This window comes from Abrus precatorius, unplaced genomic scaffold, assembly GCF_003935025.1.
Source record: "Abrus precatorius isolate BTA unplaced genomic scaffold, Abrus_2018 Scaffold2, whole genome shotgun sequence".
NCBI lineage: Eukaryota > Viridiplantae > Streptophyta > Magnoliopsida > Fabales > Fabaceae > Abrus > Abrus precatorius.
This window is the reverse complement of record NW_020874362.1, coordinates 35184417-35201271: the sequence shown is the minus strand read 5'-3', so window position 1 is coordinate 35201271 and position 16855 is coordinate 35184417. Positions and strand designations below refer to the sequence as shown.

General features: G+C 31.2%; 2 protein-coding genes across 2 annotated transcripts; one reads left to right on the top strand and one right to left on the bottom strand.

The window, feature by feature from the left end:
- Nucleotides 1-863: 863 nt before the first annotated feature.
- On the bottom strand, nt 864-7185 carry LOC113858187 (kinesin-like protein KIN-14C). Its single transcript, XM_027490700.1, has 17 exons — nt 7032-7185; nt 6661-6903; nt 6413-6557; nt 5867-5976; nt 5659-5778; nt 5266-5469; nt 4620-4829; nt 4448-4522; nt 4148-4294; nt 3906-4038; nt 3681-3793; nt 3074-3235; nt 2769-2989; nt 2298-2379; nt 2101-2205; nt 1910-2014; nt 864-1049 (listed from the first exon to the last, which is right to left on the bottom strand). The coding sequence occupies exons 1-17, from the start codon at nt 7074-7076 to the stop codon at nt 864-866; spliced, it is 2406 nt and encodes an 801-aa protein (XP_027346501.1). The 5' UTR covers nt 7077-7185.
- Nucleotides 7186-13037: 5852 nt separating this feature from the next.
- Nucleotides 13038-16341, top strand: LOC113859922 (receptor-like protein EIX2). Its single transcript, XM_027492581.1, has 2 exons — nt 13038-13172; nt 15343-16341. Exons 1-2 carry the CDS (start codon nt 13038-13040, stop codon nt 16339-16341), a joined length of 1134 nt encoding a protein of 377 aa, XP_027348382.1.
- Nucleotides 16342-16855: the final 514 nt, after the last annotated feature.

Here is a 16855-nt window from a genome sequence, read left to right as displayed (position 1 = left end):
TTCTACAGTTGATGGGATTTTTTTTCAATCACTTGATCCTTTACTTCTCTCAAGTCATAGATGACAGATGTACAAGCAAACGCAAAAGAAAAGAAAAACCCTGTAAAACAAACAATGAAATCTTTTCCATTTTTCTTTTTTGTCCAGAAAATATGGGATCCTACAAGTACAACTGGGGGCCGTAGTATACGGTGTAGAGAGGTTCAAAATGATATGGCTATTTTTTTACCCAAAAAAAGAGTTATTGAACATGTCCTGAACAACATAAATTATCCGTACACCCTTAAGCAGGTTCGAGACAATCATTTATATCAAATAAATAATCCGTCAACAAGAGACCTAATTACAGGTCAGATTTCGAGGTGTTTTACAAGAAAATTAGCCAAAATTTAGGCAAAGCATTTATCATTATTGAAATTTCCAACATAGCCAATCTGCCGCCGGCTTTCTTCTAGTTTCCTTTGTTATCCTTTTTGCTGCTCTCTTTTGTAAATGATGCTGAAAACGAAGCTTCACACAAAAAAAATGGAGAAAGAAAAGGACCAGGATTTTGTTAACATTATGGGCAGAGCTCTCTGAGGACGAATTCACCAAACGGTGAAGTTTAATTCGGAATCAACAAGCTGCTAAATAAATTAAATATTATCATGTCACATCTAAATGGTACAAATTATTGGGATGACCCTTCGGAGGCTTAAGGCAAAGCCTCTACAACCAATTTACACAAGCTCCATTCTCTAAAATTTTACACTGCTACAATTATGACGGCAGCATAAAGAATACATTTTCCCGTCGCTAAAGTGGAACAAATAAACAATTACTTTTGGTCATGGATGAAGCGTGTGGCCAGGTAAACATCTCTTTTAACCGTAGCTCAAACGGGAATCGAAGGACCGTGTGGATGTCTGAGTCTGACGCCGTGGAATCCCAATTTCACAGGCATTGACTCTGGCCGCAAAACGGAGAGAGCAAAGTGACTCGCTAGTTGAAGATTGATCAGGTGAAATGTTGACAAACATTAACGTTTTGGAGTCCCCGCCAAGACATGGCTGCCATTCATACGAAATAAAATATGTTAAGGAGCATTAGAAGAACAAGTCAGAGTCTATAAAGCCATAGAAGAACCCACAAAGTTGAGTAGAATACGGTCGGTATCCACATTCCCCATCGTTGGTTACGTTATAAAATGATTATTTTCGTCCTCGTGTTCTATGTAGTGGATAAAATGATTCCTAAAGTACAGGAGATGATACCCAAATTTGGCCCGGCTTAAACTTTCAACATAATTCACATATGCAGCATGTCTGGTACGAGAGTCAAATGGTTTACACCCTATGAAGTAAGAACTAAGACGTTAACCAACTCCGGTTATAGACATACATCCCTTGACTTATTTTGAACCTCTCCTTGAAAACTAACGCTGTGCCGAACACAATATTACAAAAGCTCTAGAAAAATTCAAGGAGCTATTTTCAATAAAAAAAAAGGGCTTTAAATAAGCCAATTTTAGAAGCTTCTCCCTTTTTCTTCTCCAACTCAAATCTCAAGACTTGAATACTATCCAAAAAATTCTAATTTAATAACTTTTAGTATTAAAAAATTATAAATGATCAGAAAACTTCAACTTAAATTTTAAAACTCTTACTTTTAAAATTAACTATAAAGTATTCAAAAAGTCAGGCCAAACCATGTCTAAGTCACTTTGAACAGATAAAACCGGTATAAAATCTAACTGCAGTTTTGATACTTGAAAATAAGCCGTGATCCTCCCCACAACGAAAAGATAATTTCATGTTTCCCTTCAATGCTACTCAACTGATAGAAAACAAATCCCTGGGAACAAGCATATTAACGCCACCAGATCAAGACATGCCCATCACAGTATTCAGTAATGTATAGTTCAACGTACCTGGAGAAGGTATGTTAGCTTTGAATTCCTAAAAGGAACATGCTCCTCTTTCTTTGCCAAAGCAAATATGACATCGCTCAAAGACGAGAGACTTTTGTTGATAGCCTGAGTTAGTTAAAATTACTACTTTATTAAAAAGTGAATAATTGACCAAGTGCCCAAGTTCATAACACTGTAAATCAAATAAATACCTGAGTTTCCTTTAACCGATCCCCAGTTGCCCCACTCCTAGACAGTCTTTCACTTCCAGCCAGATCAATCAGGTTTAAGACACCTTGCACTTGTTGTTCAGTGTTCTACAAAATAGAGAAAAGTGCATCAGGAAATATAATGTCAAGACGAAAGAACAGTAACAAGATATATGCCAATGTATTACCAAAGTATGTACCTCATTTATCCCACATATACGCAAAGTAAAGACAAAGTGGCTTCTTGATGACTGTTCATTCATTTGTGTCCTTCCCACTGACCTGAAAATAAAAATGGTGCCTCAATTTATTATTTTCTTTGTTTATTTATGAATTGATCCAGTTATAGGTTGATTGTAGACCAACAAGAGCATATTGTATATTATATATTAAAAGTTAAATTTTCTAACATAATCAATCAAGCACACTAAAATTTATTCCAAAGCAATCTTCAAAAATAAAATAAAATAAAATAAAATTCCAAAGCTATATCATAGACAGAAACTCGGCAATTTCAATAACTTATTAGTTGAAAAGAAATAATAACTCATCTAAAATTCATGTGGAAAAAAACATGCTTTCTTGCATATATTCACCCAAAAGTTCATTCACTGCATTAACTTCACAAAACAAAGAAAGAATTTGTAGGATTCAAATACCAAAGACCATACCTGCTCTGCGCAGCCTGTTGCAGGAGGGAGGAAATCTCATTCACACTACAAACGTCCACAATGGTGAGATCTGAAACATGTGTGTTTCCATTTGCATCATGTTTAATAGTGTACTGCTTTCCAGGAACACTATTTTCTGTTCGTGTTTGGTCAATCCCACTTGACCGGTTTGAAGATAACAAATCCCTGATGGTCTCATTATATATTTCCAGAATTGATGCCTAGAAATATTTAATGAAAATTTTCAGTTTCCATTTGTAGATATGACCACGTAAAACTTGAAAATTAGGATTAAGTATACGAACCTGCATTTTGTAATTCCAACCATGCTCTTTTAGGGACTGACTGGTCTGGAATATCTGTTCTAAAGAACGTGGTATCAATCCTTTCAGATCAGGGGCATCAGGCCTACCCATCATAGTATGGGTTTTGCCTGAACCTGTCTGCCCATATGCAAAGATGCACACCTGCCATAACAAACCATGGCGCCCAGTCAAGACGCAGTTAAGACCAAATCAACACAAAAAAATAAAAATAAAGAGAAAATATGAAAGAAAAGATAAGCCCGGGTATGTCATTTCTATAATAGTATAATCCATTCCACTTCTGTTCTGCATCTTAAGAATCAAAACTGAAAAACTACTTTTTGAGAAATAAAACCAACGGAGTTGTCTTCAGCCACAAAAACATTCAAGATATCAAACATGAGGAAACTCCCTACAATGAAAGGCTATATCAACAATTACACACTGCATACATTTAAATCAGAAATTTTGTAGCATTGTGAATGCAAGAATTGTCATGGTATTTGAAAAATGAAATTCAATGTCCCAAACAACGTTGGCATGTGTTGCCACCAAAAGCAGACAACTAGAAACATAATGAACTATAATGAGGCAAACTAGAAATTACCTTGTAGCCATCAAGAGCACTTTGTACCAGCTGTGATATCTCGATGAAAACATCCTGCTGAGAAGCGTCGTGATTAAACACCTTGTCAAATGTGAAATTGTACTTCTGCCCAGCTGACCATTAAAGGATGGGATTATGATACTCGACAAAGCATTTATACTATATGAAACTCATAAGATACAACAGCAGCAGACAAAGGGACAAAGAAGTTTATCTACATACCACTTTGTACCAATTCAATGCCCCGGCCAAGCGCTTCTGTTGATGTAGGGTAAGAAACAACCATATCGGCTCCTGTACCATCCTCTGGTAGGAGTGGTCGCACACGACAGAACACACGTATATTTCCTTTTAATTCCTAGAAACAAAAATTAATTGGATACGGTTGAACTATAATGCATTATATTATAGTGTAAGCAGAGATTTAGATTAACAAACAAAATAAAAATATGTAAAGCAAGCATTACCAGGATAGTGTTGTGGAGTTTTTTCCTTAGCTTCTCTCCTTCAACTACTTGAAATTCTTTATCTGCTAGTCGATCCTGTAGTTCGCGTATAATTATATTCTTCTCTTCAAACACTGTTCTTGTTTCTGAAACAGATAAATCAGCCATCTAACATAAAGAAGAAAAAAAGTTGTCAGCTAGTAGTCAGAAACATTAACAGTACAAGAGAAAAACACCAAATATCATGCTGTCATTTATTTCTATGAAAATTTTAGTTTGGTATGCAACTGCTCTTGCAAAAAAAAAAGCCAACTGCATTACCTTTAGTTTCTCCTTTTCAGCAAACAACTGCTGCTGCAGTATATATATTTGCTCCTTTTGAGATGAACAAGTCTCCTATAAAGAAAACCCACCATTACAGAAGTCCACTGAGCACAGAAATGCACAATTAATGAAGTGAAAGATAAAAATTACAGAAGGTGAAGACAAAAACCTCAAGAGCATTTGTTTTAATCATTATGGTATCCAATTGTGCACATGTTTTCCCTGTATATTCTTTGTACTTTGCTACTTCTCCGGTTAAAGCATTTACTTGCCCCAGTTGGCGATCACGATCATCTCTAATTTGTTTTAACTCTTCGCGAAGGCATTTGAGTTCATTTGCTAACATTTCTTTCTGCTTTATGGCCTCATCCTGTGAAACCTGAAAACAGGTAAAAATAGAGAGGGAACAACACATGACAATAAGGAGAGAGATTATAAAGATACTTACAATGACAACATAGAGTTAATGCAAATGATATTAATAAAAACAAAATACACTCCAAATCTGAATTATTCCCTCTTCACAACAGGGTTCAGTTACTTATGACATTTTAAGAATTAAGAATTAAGAATCATAAACATGTTAATTTCAAGTGCTTGCTTGACGAAGAATGTCAGCACATTGGCATCAACAAGACTGCAAGATAAGCTAGCAATTTGAAGCTATTCTAAAAATTTCAAAATGTTCACATGAATTTATTTTTATTTTAAATATCTTTTTCAAATCAGGAAAAATTCAAGAAACAAAACTTTCCATTGACAAATCATCATATAACACTTCGAAGCATGAAAAAAAAAATACTGAAACAACTTACTTTAAGAGATACTAACTGATCCTGCAATGCCTTATTGTGGCCTCTTACATTGCTAAGGCTCTCAACAATGGTTGCTTTCTCTGTTTCAAGTCTTTTATGTGCCTCATTAGCTGTTTCAAGATCTGACTGAAGACGACTATTGTACTGCTGCAGGCTCATATTATACTCTTGTGATCGCTTGTACAAGTCCTCATTTGAAATGGCCTGCAAAGATCAACAGTTTCAAAAGGAAAAAACAATGAGAGAATCGGCAGGAATCAAATAACAGTAAACATAAACGTCATAAAACATAGCGCAGAATGAACCCAAGAGGGCCATAGTTTTGTATAACTCAGTGGTAAACTTCAACATTTAACCAATAACTAACCAATACAGAATATAACATAGCATCACCTTATGCTCAGCAGCTGATTTCTCATCCTGGACTTTCTCAAGCTCAGCTGATTTCTCATCTCGAATTTTCTCAGCTGCACTTCTGGCTTCCTTTTCTTTACCGTAAGACTTAATTGCTTCCTAGTTGTCAACCCACAAAAAATGAGACCATCACGTAGTAGAGAACATTGGTTGAGATAGTCAATCACAAAGCTAGCAGGAAACTTACCAGTTTATCCGATTCTTCCTTGACAATTCTCTCTTGTAAAGAAGAAATTGTCTTCCTCAAATCAGATATAGTCTCGTCCAACCCCTCAATCTTATTTTTCATCTCAGTCTCTGACAAAACAGAAATATATGATGATTTAATAATTGTTCTTTTGCCATGATTTTTTTGAACTGAGAACCAAAGACAATAACCACAATGTGGACTTAGAGACAACAGCATCGAGCAAGATAATTTAAAATAAAAATTATTGGCTCTTTTAAATAATTTTTTTTCTACAAAGCTCTTAACAGAAATATATAAATAAATGTCAACAAGCTTTCTACAATACTAAACTATTTCACCTGAAGTCCTAACTATTAGCGACACAGCAACAACGATGCATAAATCATAAGAGCCTAATCACAATACCTTATCCTCACAAAAACAAATAAAGGCTTCCACAGTAATCAAGCAAGCAAGCTTTCTAAAGACAATTTTAAGATATTTTCAATATCATATCCAATCAACTTATTGTAAAAAATCACCAAAAAGCAAAAACATACATACCAGTATCCCTGCACTTCTTCTCAGCAGACTCTAGCTCAGACTGAAGCTTTTCCTTTTCTTGGACATAACCTTCTTCAACTTTCTTAAACCACCTAACACAAAGCTTAAGGCGCTTAATAAGATCCCCCATCTGTTCCATTTTTTTCTGAAAAACAAAACAAAAGTAGTGAAAAATGAAAACAACGAAACACCCACATAACATTTCCAAAAGAAATGTCATTAATTAAATTGATTAATAATTACGAAACCTTATTATCATAGGGATTCCCCTTTTTCATCTTCTCATTCAGCAATGCCTCCACTTCCTCCTTTGTGAATTCAACTGTGCTACATTCGGGACCCTCGGCGTCACTCGGCGCACTACTATGTATCCTATTGTTTACCGAAGAAAACGGCGTTCTGGCTCTCCCAGCACCTCCTTGTCGATCCATCTTTTCAGCTCCAACCCTTCGACGCTTGTCCAAAGAAACTTCTTCGGCACTCGCCTTTTTCTGAAATCAAAATCGAACTCATTCAGCGTGTAATAAACGATTTTTGGATCCAAATATAAGTAAGAACTCTGATGAGAAAATTAAAAGTATCAAGAAGCTCAAATTCGAAAGGACAGAGAAATGCTTACGTTGGATGGACTGCGAGGAGGTCTGTTCTGGTTCCGGGAAGCCATGTGTGGCTTCGAAATTGGGGTTTTTGTACAGTGAATTGGGTCTGATTTGGGAAGTTAGGACTTACAGAGAAGAGAGTGAGGTGAGTAGAGCGTGAAATTTGAATTTGGATCTGGCGGCTCAGGAACTCCGTCTTCTGGTTCTGGAAGTAGTGCCTTGTTTTTCAAATTAAAAAATTTTGAAACTAACGGTCATCTCCATTTGTACGTGAAAATAAAAGGAAATTAAAATATCACCCCACTAATACGTAATCTATTCAAATAATTTTATAATTTATAGTTAAATATTTTTACGTCACGAAAACATAATCTTTCTCGGTGTTTAGTGTGATTAGGTGCTCCCTCGTCGTACGGATACATGATACTATATATGATGGTTTAATTAATTTATAATTTAGTTTTATGATAATTTATTTTTAGTAAATTTCATGGTAGTTATAATAGAGTATTTTATATTTTTTACAATGAAATAATTATAACTATTAATTTTATATTAATAAATAATAAAATTAGTAGTTTATTTTAAAAAATATAAACACTTTTTCATTTATAAGATATTAAAAGAATATCAACTTTTAGTATACAGAAAATATTCAATACTTCTTCAAGTTTACGAATATTATAATGAATACTTTTATTTTTTATTAAAGAAAAAAATTTTGTTACAATTTAAAAAGAATATTGTATGTCTCCTCAAAAAATTAGTGTATAGTAAATTTTACTATCTTATTCATACAAATAAAATTAATCGTATTTAAATTTAATATTAATCATTCATAGAAAAAATAATTTTTTTATTATTCAAATAAGTTATATTGCAAATTAAGTGTAAAAGTATTCAAATTTTTTATATAAAATCATTAAATATATAAATTAATTAGTTAAAAATTATTTTAAGTTAATTGTTAGTTTTAAATATATAATTGTGTTAAATATTTAAATAAAGTATAAATATTTTATATTATGTGAATCAAATAAATAACAAGATTTTTTATATTTTTAAAAATGGTAAAAATTGAGTTATGTGACTTTATAACGCAATGGAATAGATATATCATTCATGTGTATGAACATTGGATAAAAACAAAATAAGATAAAAGAATAATAAATTCTTAGTAGATTTTATGTTTATTGTACGTTAGCACAGTACAACTAATAACACTGTCATTTCATTTAGTATTTGATATAAATAAAAAAATAATATATCATTATATCTAAATGATTAAATTAGTCTTTATCAACTAGCATAATTTTAAAAAAATATATTTTTCGTTTAATTTAAAAAATTTATATATATATATATATTAAAATTTTTATATTAAATTATAATAATTTCTTCAATATTTTACAATTAAAATTTATTTTTGGTAGAAAAATAATTAAAACATAAATAATTATAAATTTTTTAAAATATATTATATTAAAAATGTTTATATAATATTTTTATAAAAATATTAAAATTATATATATAATTATTTTTTATAAAATATTGAAAAGGACATAAAGTATGAGTAAAAAGGTAATTAAAAACGAACTATCTTATCTTAATGTATTCTAACTTATTATCTTATTTAGGATAAGAATTTAAACTATAAAAATATAATGGAATAACTTAACAAAGTAAACTATTATATCTTATTATTCCACAAATATAAAACATAAACTCTGAGAAGATAAATTATTATATTCTATCTTCGTATCTTTACCATTAAACATACCTTTAAATGAGATAATATACTGAGTTATATACCTTGAATATTCATGTGCAAGAATTTGTTTTTCTAAAAGAAATGTTGCATACAAAAAAATATACGTCAAATAATTATTTTATTACTAATACAAGGAATTATATACGGTAATCTATTTATAATTGAATTTTTAATGTTTCGCTCACTTATAACTACTAGATATATTGCATTTTTAATTAATGATTGAGGTGCTATACTTGGTATTTAAAATAGTGGATTGCTATTAAGTGTATGTTTAGTTTTATATTTTTTTATTGTAGATTCATATTTACTTCAATGCTAGTAGTTATAGATTATGTGTTCAATTTACATTCAATACATATTAAGTTTATTTTGTATATTTTTTTGTCACTTTTAGGTATAATTCTAATTTTTTCTGCATTGTCTTAAACTCTAATCAATAGTGAAAGAATGATAGCAACACTTTTTCTAGCATACTTTTTATTATTGGTTAAAATTTATTGACAACTAAAAAAATTATATGGGTCTTATTCTTTTGTAATTTTTAATAAATTTTAGCTAATAGTAGAAAGTGTGTGATGAAAAATGTCTTAGAGTGGTGGTTGTCCTCAAGTGAGTGTATAGTATTTTGATGAACACTAATATACATATCATGAGTTATTGCGGTTATTATCTACACAAAGTAATTAAATGTGCATTATTGCGAAAATCAAATAGTATGGTCCTGGAAAGCATTTGCTATCATATTCTTACAAAGTTGTCATTATAATGAAGTTGTCACTTAAAACTCTATTTTTCTCTCCACATATATGTAGAATTAGAAAAATAAGTATACTTAATGGATATTCTAAAAATATGAGAATCATAAGAAGAATCTGGTCATTAGAACTAAAGATTTAAAATAAATTCGAATATTTTCAATCTATCCTTATTAGATCTAAACCTAAATGGGATTGAGATGAGTTAGTTCATGGGTCACCTCTAGCCTATAATTTTTACTCTTTTTTTTTTTTATAAGTGAATATATATTTTCTTTAGGTAATATTTATTTTAAATTAAAATTTTTATTTATAAAATTGTTAATTTATTTGATATTATAACTTTTTAATAAATCCATGTTTGATTTTAGGTTTTAGTAACGAGGATGATGATAATGAGAGTGACTATTACAATTGAGGATACAAAGCTTTCTAAAAAAAGTTAAATAATTGAGAGACTAATTAGAATATTTTTTGAAATATTTGAAGTGTTTATTTTAATTTGCTGAATGAAGTGATTTGATGATATTTTTTTATTCTAAATTTGTTGATATTTTAAATTTTAATGTGATTTTAAAAAAAAAAATAGTGTTAATGTAATAATTTATCTTTAACATATATTAAAATAATTTTTTAAAAAAAGTTATAAATTATTCTTATTTGAGAGTTTTTAGATAAGAATAGAAGAGTTTATAAACCTTTTAAAATCTTCTAATTTTATTTTTTTTAAGTTTCTCTCAGTTTGAAAGATTTTATATTAATCTTTCTTTATCCTCCATTTTTCTTTAAATATTATTTTTCTCTCCATCCAAACTTTCAAATAAAAACTTAAGAATTTAATAAGTAAAATATTTAATTTTTAAAAAATTAATAATTAAAAAAAGAGAAAAATATAAACTTGATACAAACTTAATTTATAATTGGCTTAAATTAATATATTTTCTATTCATATATTTTTGTGAGATTTTTATTTTAATCTCATAATTTTTTTTTGTCTCTAATCTTTTTTAATTTAATATTTTTATCATTAATAATGAGATGATTAATTAAGAAATTGTCACATGCTAATTATTTGTTAACTACAATAATGAGAGAAGAGATTTTTTTTTTGTTGTAGACAAAAGGGGTTTTATGCCTAAAAAAAAATAAAATTACATATTAAACATGGGCTAAAGTTATAAATACAACAATATTTTTATTTTTTATTTAAAAAATCTTCCTATAAAAAAGTAAAAGCAAAAATTTTCATCAGATATAATACAATTTCAAAAGTTTATAGAGTTTTTCAACTATAGTATGATAAGGTTCTAACAAACAGATATGTTAATTTTACTAAAGATAAACACTGGAGCTGAGAGAAAGATGAATGTAAGTATATTTCTATTTTTTTTTTTAAAGATGAAAAAAATATGTTGAATATCCACATGTTAAAAGAACCATATTACTTTATGATATTTTATAAAATATGTAACATTATTGTGTTAGAACTTGCATATTTTTTCAAAGCATAAGATGATCTAAAGTAGATTGTTGCAATGCAAGAGAAATTTAACATGATTGAGAAATATCAAATTAGACTTAACTTAGTAAGTCAACCTGCCTAGTCTTTTAAAAATGGCAGATTGGACTAAATATTTTAGACCTATAGTCTTGTTCAATTGGCCTTATTTTAGTTCACTAAAATGCAAATCAATGGTCAATTAAAGCAAACTGACTCATTGAGCCTATTTTTTATTTTAAAAATTTTAAAAAATATTTATTAATATAATTTTTTTGTTGTTAATTTTGGATAGACTAACTCATTTATCCATTTGCCCATTAACCCTTTTTTTCTTTCTTTTTTTCATTTTTGGGTCTTTGGTGGGCTGGCTTGATGGCCTATCCTTAAACAAGTCAAACTAAAAAATTTAGCTTATTTTTTTAAAAAGGATGAGCACAGACTAGCTTATTTTTGGCAGTACAAGTGAGCCCATTTTGACACTCCTACACCCAAATTTTTAAAAATGATAAATTAAGCGTGTGAGAAGTAATCTGATAAGACAAGAATAAGAGTATGTTTCTTGAGATGTTGATGTGAGTGATATAGAAATAAAGAAGGTTGATAGGTTTGGCCATAGCCAAAGAGATAAGTCTCATCATGAGGTTGGAGATGCAGAAGATGAAGAGGAAGTTGAGACAAGGGATGTTATCAATAGAAAGGAGAATGATGTATGGTTTGGAGAGATTAAGGGGTGACACAAGAATCAATACGATGACTTAAGAAAGAAAGGTAAATGAAACTAAGGATTGAGAGAATTGAGAAGGAATACCTATCTTGTGGGTTGCAATGATTGTTTTGATGTGTTCCAAGTAATGATTTTGACTTAAGCTTTGATGAGGTAGTTGAAGGTAACAAAGAGGGAGTGTCTCACCACATAGAATACAGTAGTCATCAAAGGAAGAACCATGAACAATGAAGAAGAAAGTTGGAACAATGAAGAAGAAAGTTGGAAGGAGATAAAATGACATCAACCAAATTAATAAAAAATTTTAAATTTAGTATTTCAAGTACTAATTTAATAATTTTAAAAATGTAATTTTTTATGCCATTCAACATTAAACTCATATGTATAAGTCCACTTGACACTAATATATCATATTAACATTTTTGTTTAGGAGTATTTACGATTTGATTCAGTTTTTATTCATAACACCAAAAGTCATTTGAACTACATAAAAAATAATATACAATTTGATTCAATTCAGTTTGAATATAATTTGAAAACCAAATCAAACTGAAAAATATAAAATATCAATTTTTTTTTGGATAACTATTTTTAAAATTTATTTATTATAAAATTATTTTTTTAATTTTATTTATTATTATATGACTTTTAATTTATTTTTAAATGTAAACTAAATAGTAACTCAAAAAAATGAAATGAAACTGTTATAAAAAAGATAGTATCATTTTTAAATTTTTTTTGTAATATAAAAAATAATAAAGTTTTATATTAATTAAATGATATAATAAAAAATTTATATTTTAATTTAAATTTAAATTTTTAATTAATATAAAATTATATCATCTATTTTTTCCAGTCAAAATAAATAAAGAATTTTTGCTTTTTATATTTTAATTTCTCTAAATAATACTTTATTTCTATTTTATCTTCTTTTATTTACCTTTTTCTGTTTCTTTTCTTTTTAATTATATTTTTTTGTCCCTACTTGTGTTCCCATTGAAGTTCAAAACAAAGCATGATACCTTGTTTGAAACTGCGTCCTACGTTCCCACTGATGCTGCCATCAGTAATTGTCTCTTGGAGTTTAGACCCAACGTGTTACATGCATTAATTAGTTCACCATTGGCGTTTTATTAAAGCTCATGATGGTGAGCACTCAGCCGCAAACAAAAAATTTCATTATTCTAGTATTCACATGTAATCATGTTTTCCTTCACTATCAAATCACGAGTGTTCATTATTTTCCTTTGTGTACTGATGCTCAAGTTAAGCATGGGCCATGGGAACATGAATGTTCGTTGCAATGCAAACGATCAAAACGTACTTTCAATCCTTAAGCACAGCATTAAGGATCCCTTAAATCGGCTCTCTTCTTGGTCCATTGAAGAAGTTGCTGCAATTGGGATGGTGTTGTTTGTAACAACATCACGGGAAGTGTCATAGAGCTCAACCTCTCTTCTCCATTTCTTGGTGAGTCTTATTTCACTGATGACACTATAATCTAAGGGATGAAATCAACTTTTTAAATTTAATGGAACTTGAGTTCCTCAGCTTATTGGACTTGAGTGGAAATGGCTTTGAGGCCATTCATTTTGAATCAACTCACAATGCAACAAATTTTTCCAATCTTCTTTACCTGGATTTATAGGGCAATACTAAGCTCCACGTGGATTATCTTAGAGGGATCCCACGTTCTTCTTCTCTGAAATATCTGAACTTGAGCGGAATAGATCTCAACAATATTGAATCTCTTTGGTTTCATATGCTCCCTTCACTACCGAGTTAAGGTTGAGACGATGTCAACTAAGTGGTGTCAATCCATCCTTTGGGTATGTCAATTTGACTTCACTTTCAGTGCTTGATTTTTCTGAGAACCATTTTATAGAGATACAAAAATGGTTGTTTAACTGTAGCAGTAGGATTTGTTATTTGGACTTTGGTTTCAACAATCTAAGAGGCCAAATACCTGAAACAATGATGAATTTTCAGCATTTGAAATCCTTAATTTTGAGGCAATGTAATCTAAATGGATCGATTCCTGAATGGCTGGGACAATTCAAACATTTGGAGAAGCTTGATCTCTCTCACAACTTATTATCTGGTCCCATTCCAGCAACCGTTGGAAATCTATCATCGTTGATACATTTAATAGTAAGCTACAATCATTTCATCAACGATAGTCTTCCAAGAACTATTGGGCAACTATCCAAATTGGAGACTTTAAGCATTGACCATAGTTCCTTGTTAGGACCAGAGTATCAGTATAATAACACACAACTAAAATAAGAGATGAAAAATAAGTGCCAATAAATACAATATAAAATTATCACAGAAGAAAAATTACACTACTTCTCACTCTAAAATTTACTCTTCAAAATAGGAGACTATTACTACCAAGTACAAGCTCGGTGTAATACAAAATGAGAGGGAAAGAGAGGATTTTAGGATGGAATGATTAGTAAGACCCCTTGCCCTTTTATAAGCAAAGGAGGGGTCCTATCCCCTTTACTCCCACCGATGTGGGACTTACAATTCTCCCACTTGAAGATTATGATTAAGTTAATTATATCTTCACACATTCCTAATATATTACAATTATATGTTGCTTATATTCCTAATAGGCCATACAAGGATCGACACCATGTAAACTTGTCATTGTTCATTGGCTTTGTCATTATGTCTGCTATGTTGTCTTTGGTGTGAATCTTTTGCATATCCACTCTACCTTCCTCTACTACTTCAATCATAATCTTCAAGTGAGAGAATTGTAAGTCCCACATTGGTGGGAGTAAAGGGGATAGGACCCCTCCTTTGCTTATAAAAGGGCAAGGGGTCTTACTAATCATTCCATCCCAAAATCCTCTCTTTCTCTCTCATTTTGTATTACACCGAGCTTGTACTTGGTAGTAATGGTTTCCTATTTTGAGGAGTAAATTTTAGAGTGAGGAGTAGTGTAATTTTTCAGGTCTGCCTTCAATTGCATCAAGACAATTGTCTTTCCTCAAAATTGCTCTTATCTTCAAATTTCCACAAGGAGAAATTACTCCCCTGAAATTTCTCTATCTCATATTTTGCTGCCATAATTTCTCTCTTAATTATACTGACTTATGTAATTTTCTACCTACTGGAACAATAATAATGGTAGACTGTGAGTACACACTATATTTGCACTTTTACACTACCAAAATTGTATATCCAGTAACAAGAATAATTCTTTTCTGATGTGGCAGATCAGATAATACTGCAACCACAGAGCATACTAAGAATTTTCTCTAGCACTATACCAATGTACACTACAGCGGAATAATATAAATAACCTAATGGTTCTGATACCACTGTTAGGACCAGAGTATGAGTATAATAACACACAACTAAAATAAGAGATAAAAAATAATAGCCAATAAAGACAATATAAAATTATCACAGAAGAAAAATTACACTACTCCTCACTCTAAAATTTACTCCTCAAAATAGAAGACTATTACTACCAAGTACAAGCTCGGTGTAATACAAAATGAGAGGGAAAAAGAGGATTTTGGGATGGAATGATTTGTAAGACCCCTTGCCCTTTTATAAGCAAAGGAGGGGTCCTATCCCCTTTACTCCCACCGATCTGGGACTTACACCTTCATGGCTGTACACACAAAGGTCCCTATCTTTTCTAGATGTTTCAAGTTCAGGACTTTCATTCAATGTCCATGACAAGTTTTGGAGCTTTGCAACGCAAATTTATGGTCTCTCTTTAGCCAACAATTCAATCACTGGGGATATATCTACCACAATTATTACTAATGCAGCAATTGATTTACACTCTAATAACTTCACAGGCCTGTTGCCACGTTTGTCTTCTGAAGTGACATTCTTCCACATAGCTAACAACAAGTTCTCAGGACCTATTTATCCTCTCTTGTGCCAAAACGAGGCAAGGATGCAACAGTTAAGACTTTTGGATATGTCACATGATCTTTTATCAGGAGAACTTCCTGATTGTTGGATGCATTGGCAATCTTTGCTGGCTCTGAACTTGGAGAGCAACAAACTAAGTGGTAAAATTTATGATTCTCTTGGTAAGTTGACCAATCCTTTGGGCCTAAGACTTGGTCAGTCTGGTGATGTACCTTCACTCAAAAGCTGCAAGCAATTGTTTCTCCTTGATTTGGCATTCAATGAGTTTACAGGAAATGTACCTAGTTGGACTGGGTCATTGCCGGGGACGACCCTTCTACTGCGATCAGATAAATTCAATGGCACCATTCCATCTCAGATATGTCAACTTTCCTATATTCTAATGCTGTACCTTGCAGATAATAGACTTTCTGGACCAATACCAAAGTGTTTCAATAACTTCACAACAATGGTTACTTATGATACTCAAAATGAGTTTTATTATGATTATGATGTAGGGTATTTGGTACAAGTTTTTTGTGAATCCTACTTGGAGGATCTATTGTTATATGTTAAGGGTCAATACTTCGAATATGATAGGACTTTTTGGGATGTTCGCTTTGTTAACCTCTCGAGTAATGAACTTTCAGGATCAATCCCACTAGAACTGCTTAGTCTCATTGCGGTTTAGTCTTTGAACTTGTCCCATAATCATTTAAAAGGAAAGATACCAAGTGTCATTGGACACATGAGGTTTCTAGAATCTCTAGACCTTTCAGGTAACAATCTCTCAGGTGAGATCCCTCAAAGCATGTCAAATTTATCTTTCTTGAATCGCTTGAATGTGTCAAACAATAATTTCCATGGAAGAATCCCACTTGGGACACAGCTACAAAGTTTTGAAGCATCAAGTTATGCTGGCAATTCTGGACTTTGTGGACCTCCTCTTCCAAAGAACTGTTCACAAGATGAAAAGAAACCTAATGACATGAAGAAACCAAAGGAAGGGAAAGACAATTATTTTTCAACCAGTTTCGAAACCGGCTTGGGAGTTGGATTTGCTTCTGCATTTTGGGGTGTTTTTGGTACTCTTCTCTTCTTCAGGAAATGGAGGCATGCTTACTTTCGGATTCTGGATAAACTTTATGTTCTTATTATCGTAAAGATGAATCGTTTTCGTTGAAGGTCAATTATGTTATTAGCAT

Coding starts and splice junctions, on each gene's coding strand:
- LOC113858187 (XM_027490700.1), bottom strand. CDS start 7,076: ATGGCTTCCCGGAACCAGAACAGACCTCCTCGCAGTCCATCCAAC. Junction 2,206..2,297: donor GTATATGTGGGATAAATGAG/GTACATACTTTG, acceptor TCTATTTTGTAG/AACACTGAACAACAAGTGCA. Junction 1,050..1,909: donor AGCTAACATACCTTCTCCAG/GTACGTTGAACT, acceptor TATGAATGGCAG/CCATGTCTTGGCGGGGACTC.
- LOC113859922 (XM_027492581.1), top strand. CDS start 13,038: ATGGGCCATGGGAACATGAATGTTCGTTGCAATGCAAACGATCAAAAC. Junction 13,173..15,342: donor AAGTTGCTGCAATTGGGATG/GTGTTGTTTGTA, acceptor CCCTTTTATAAG/CAAAGGAGGGGTCCTATCCC.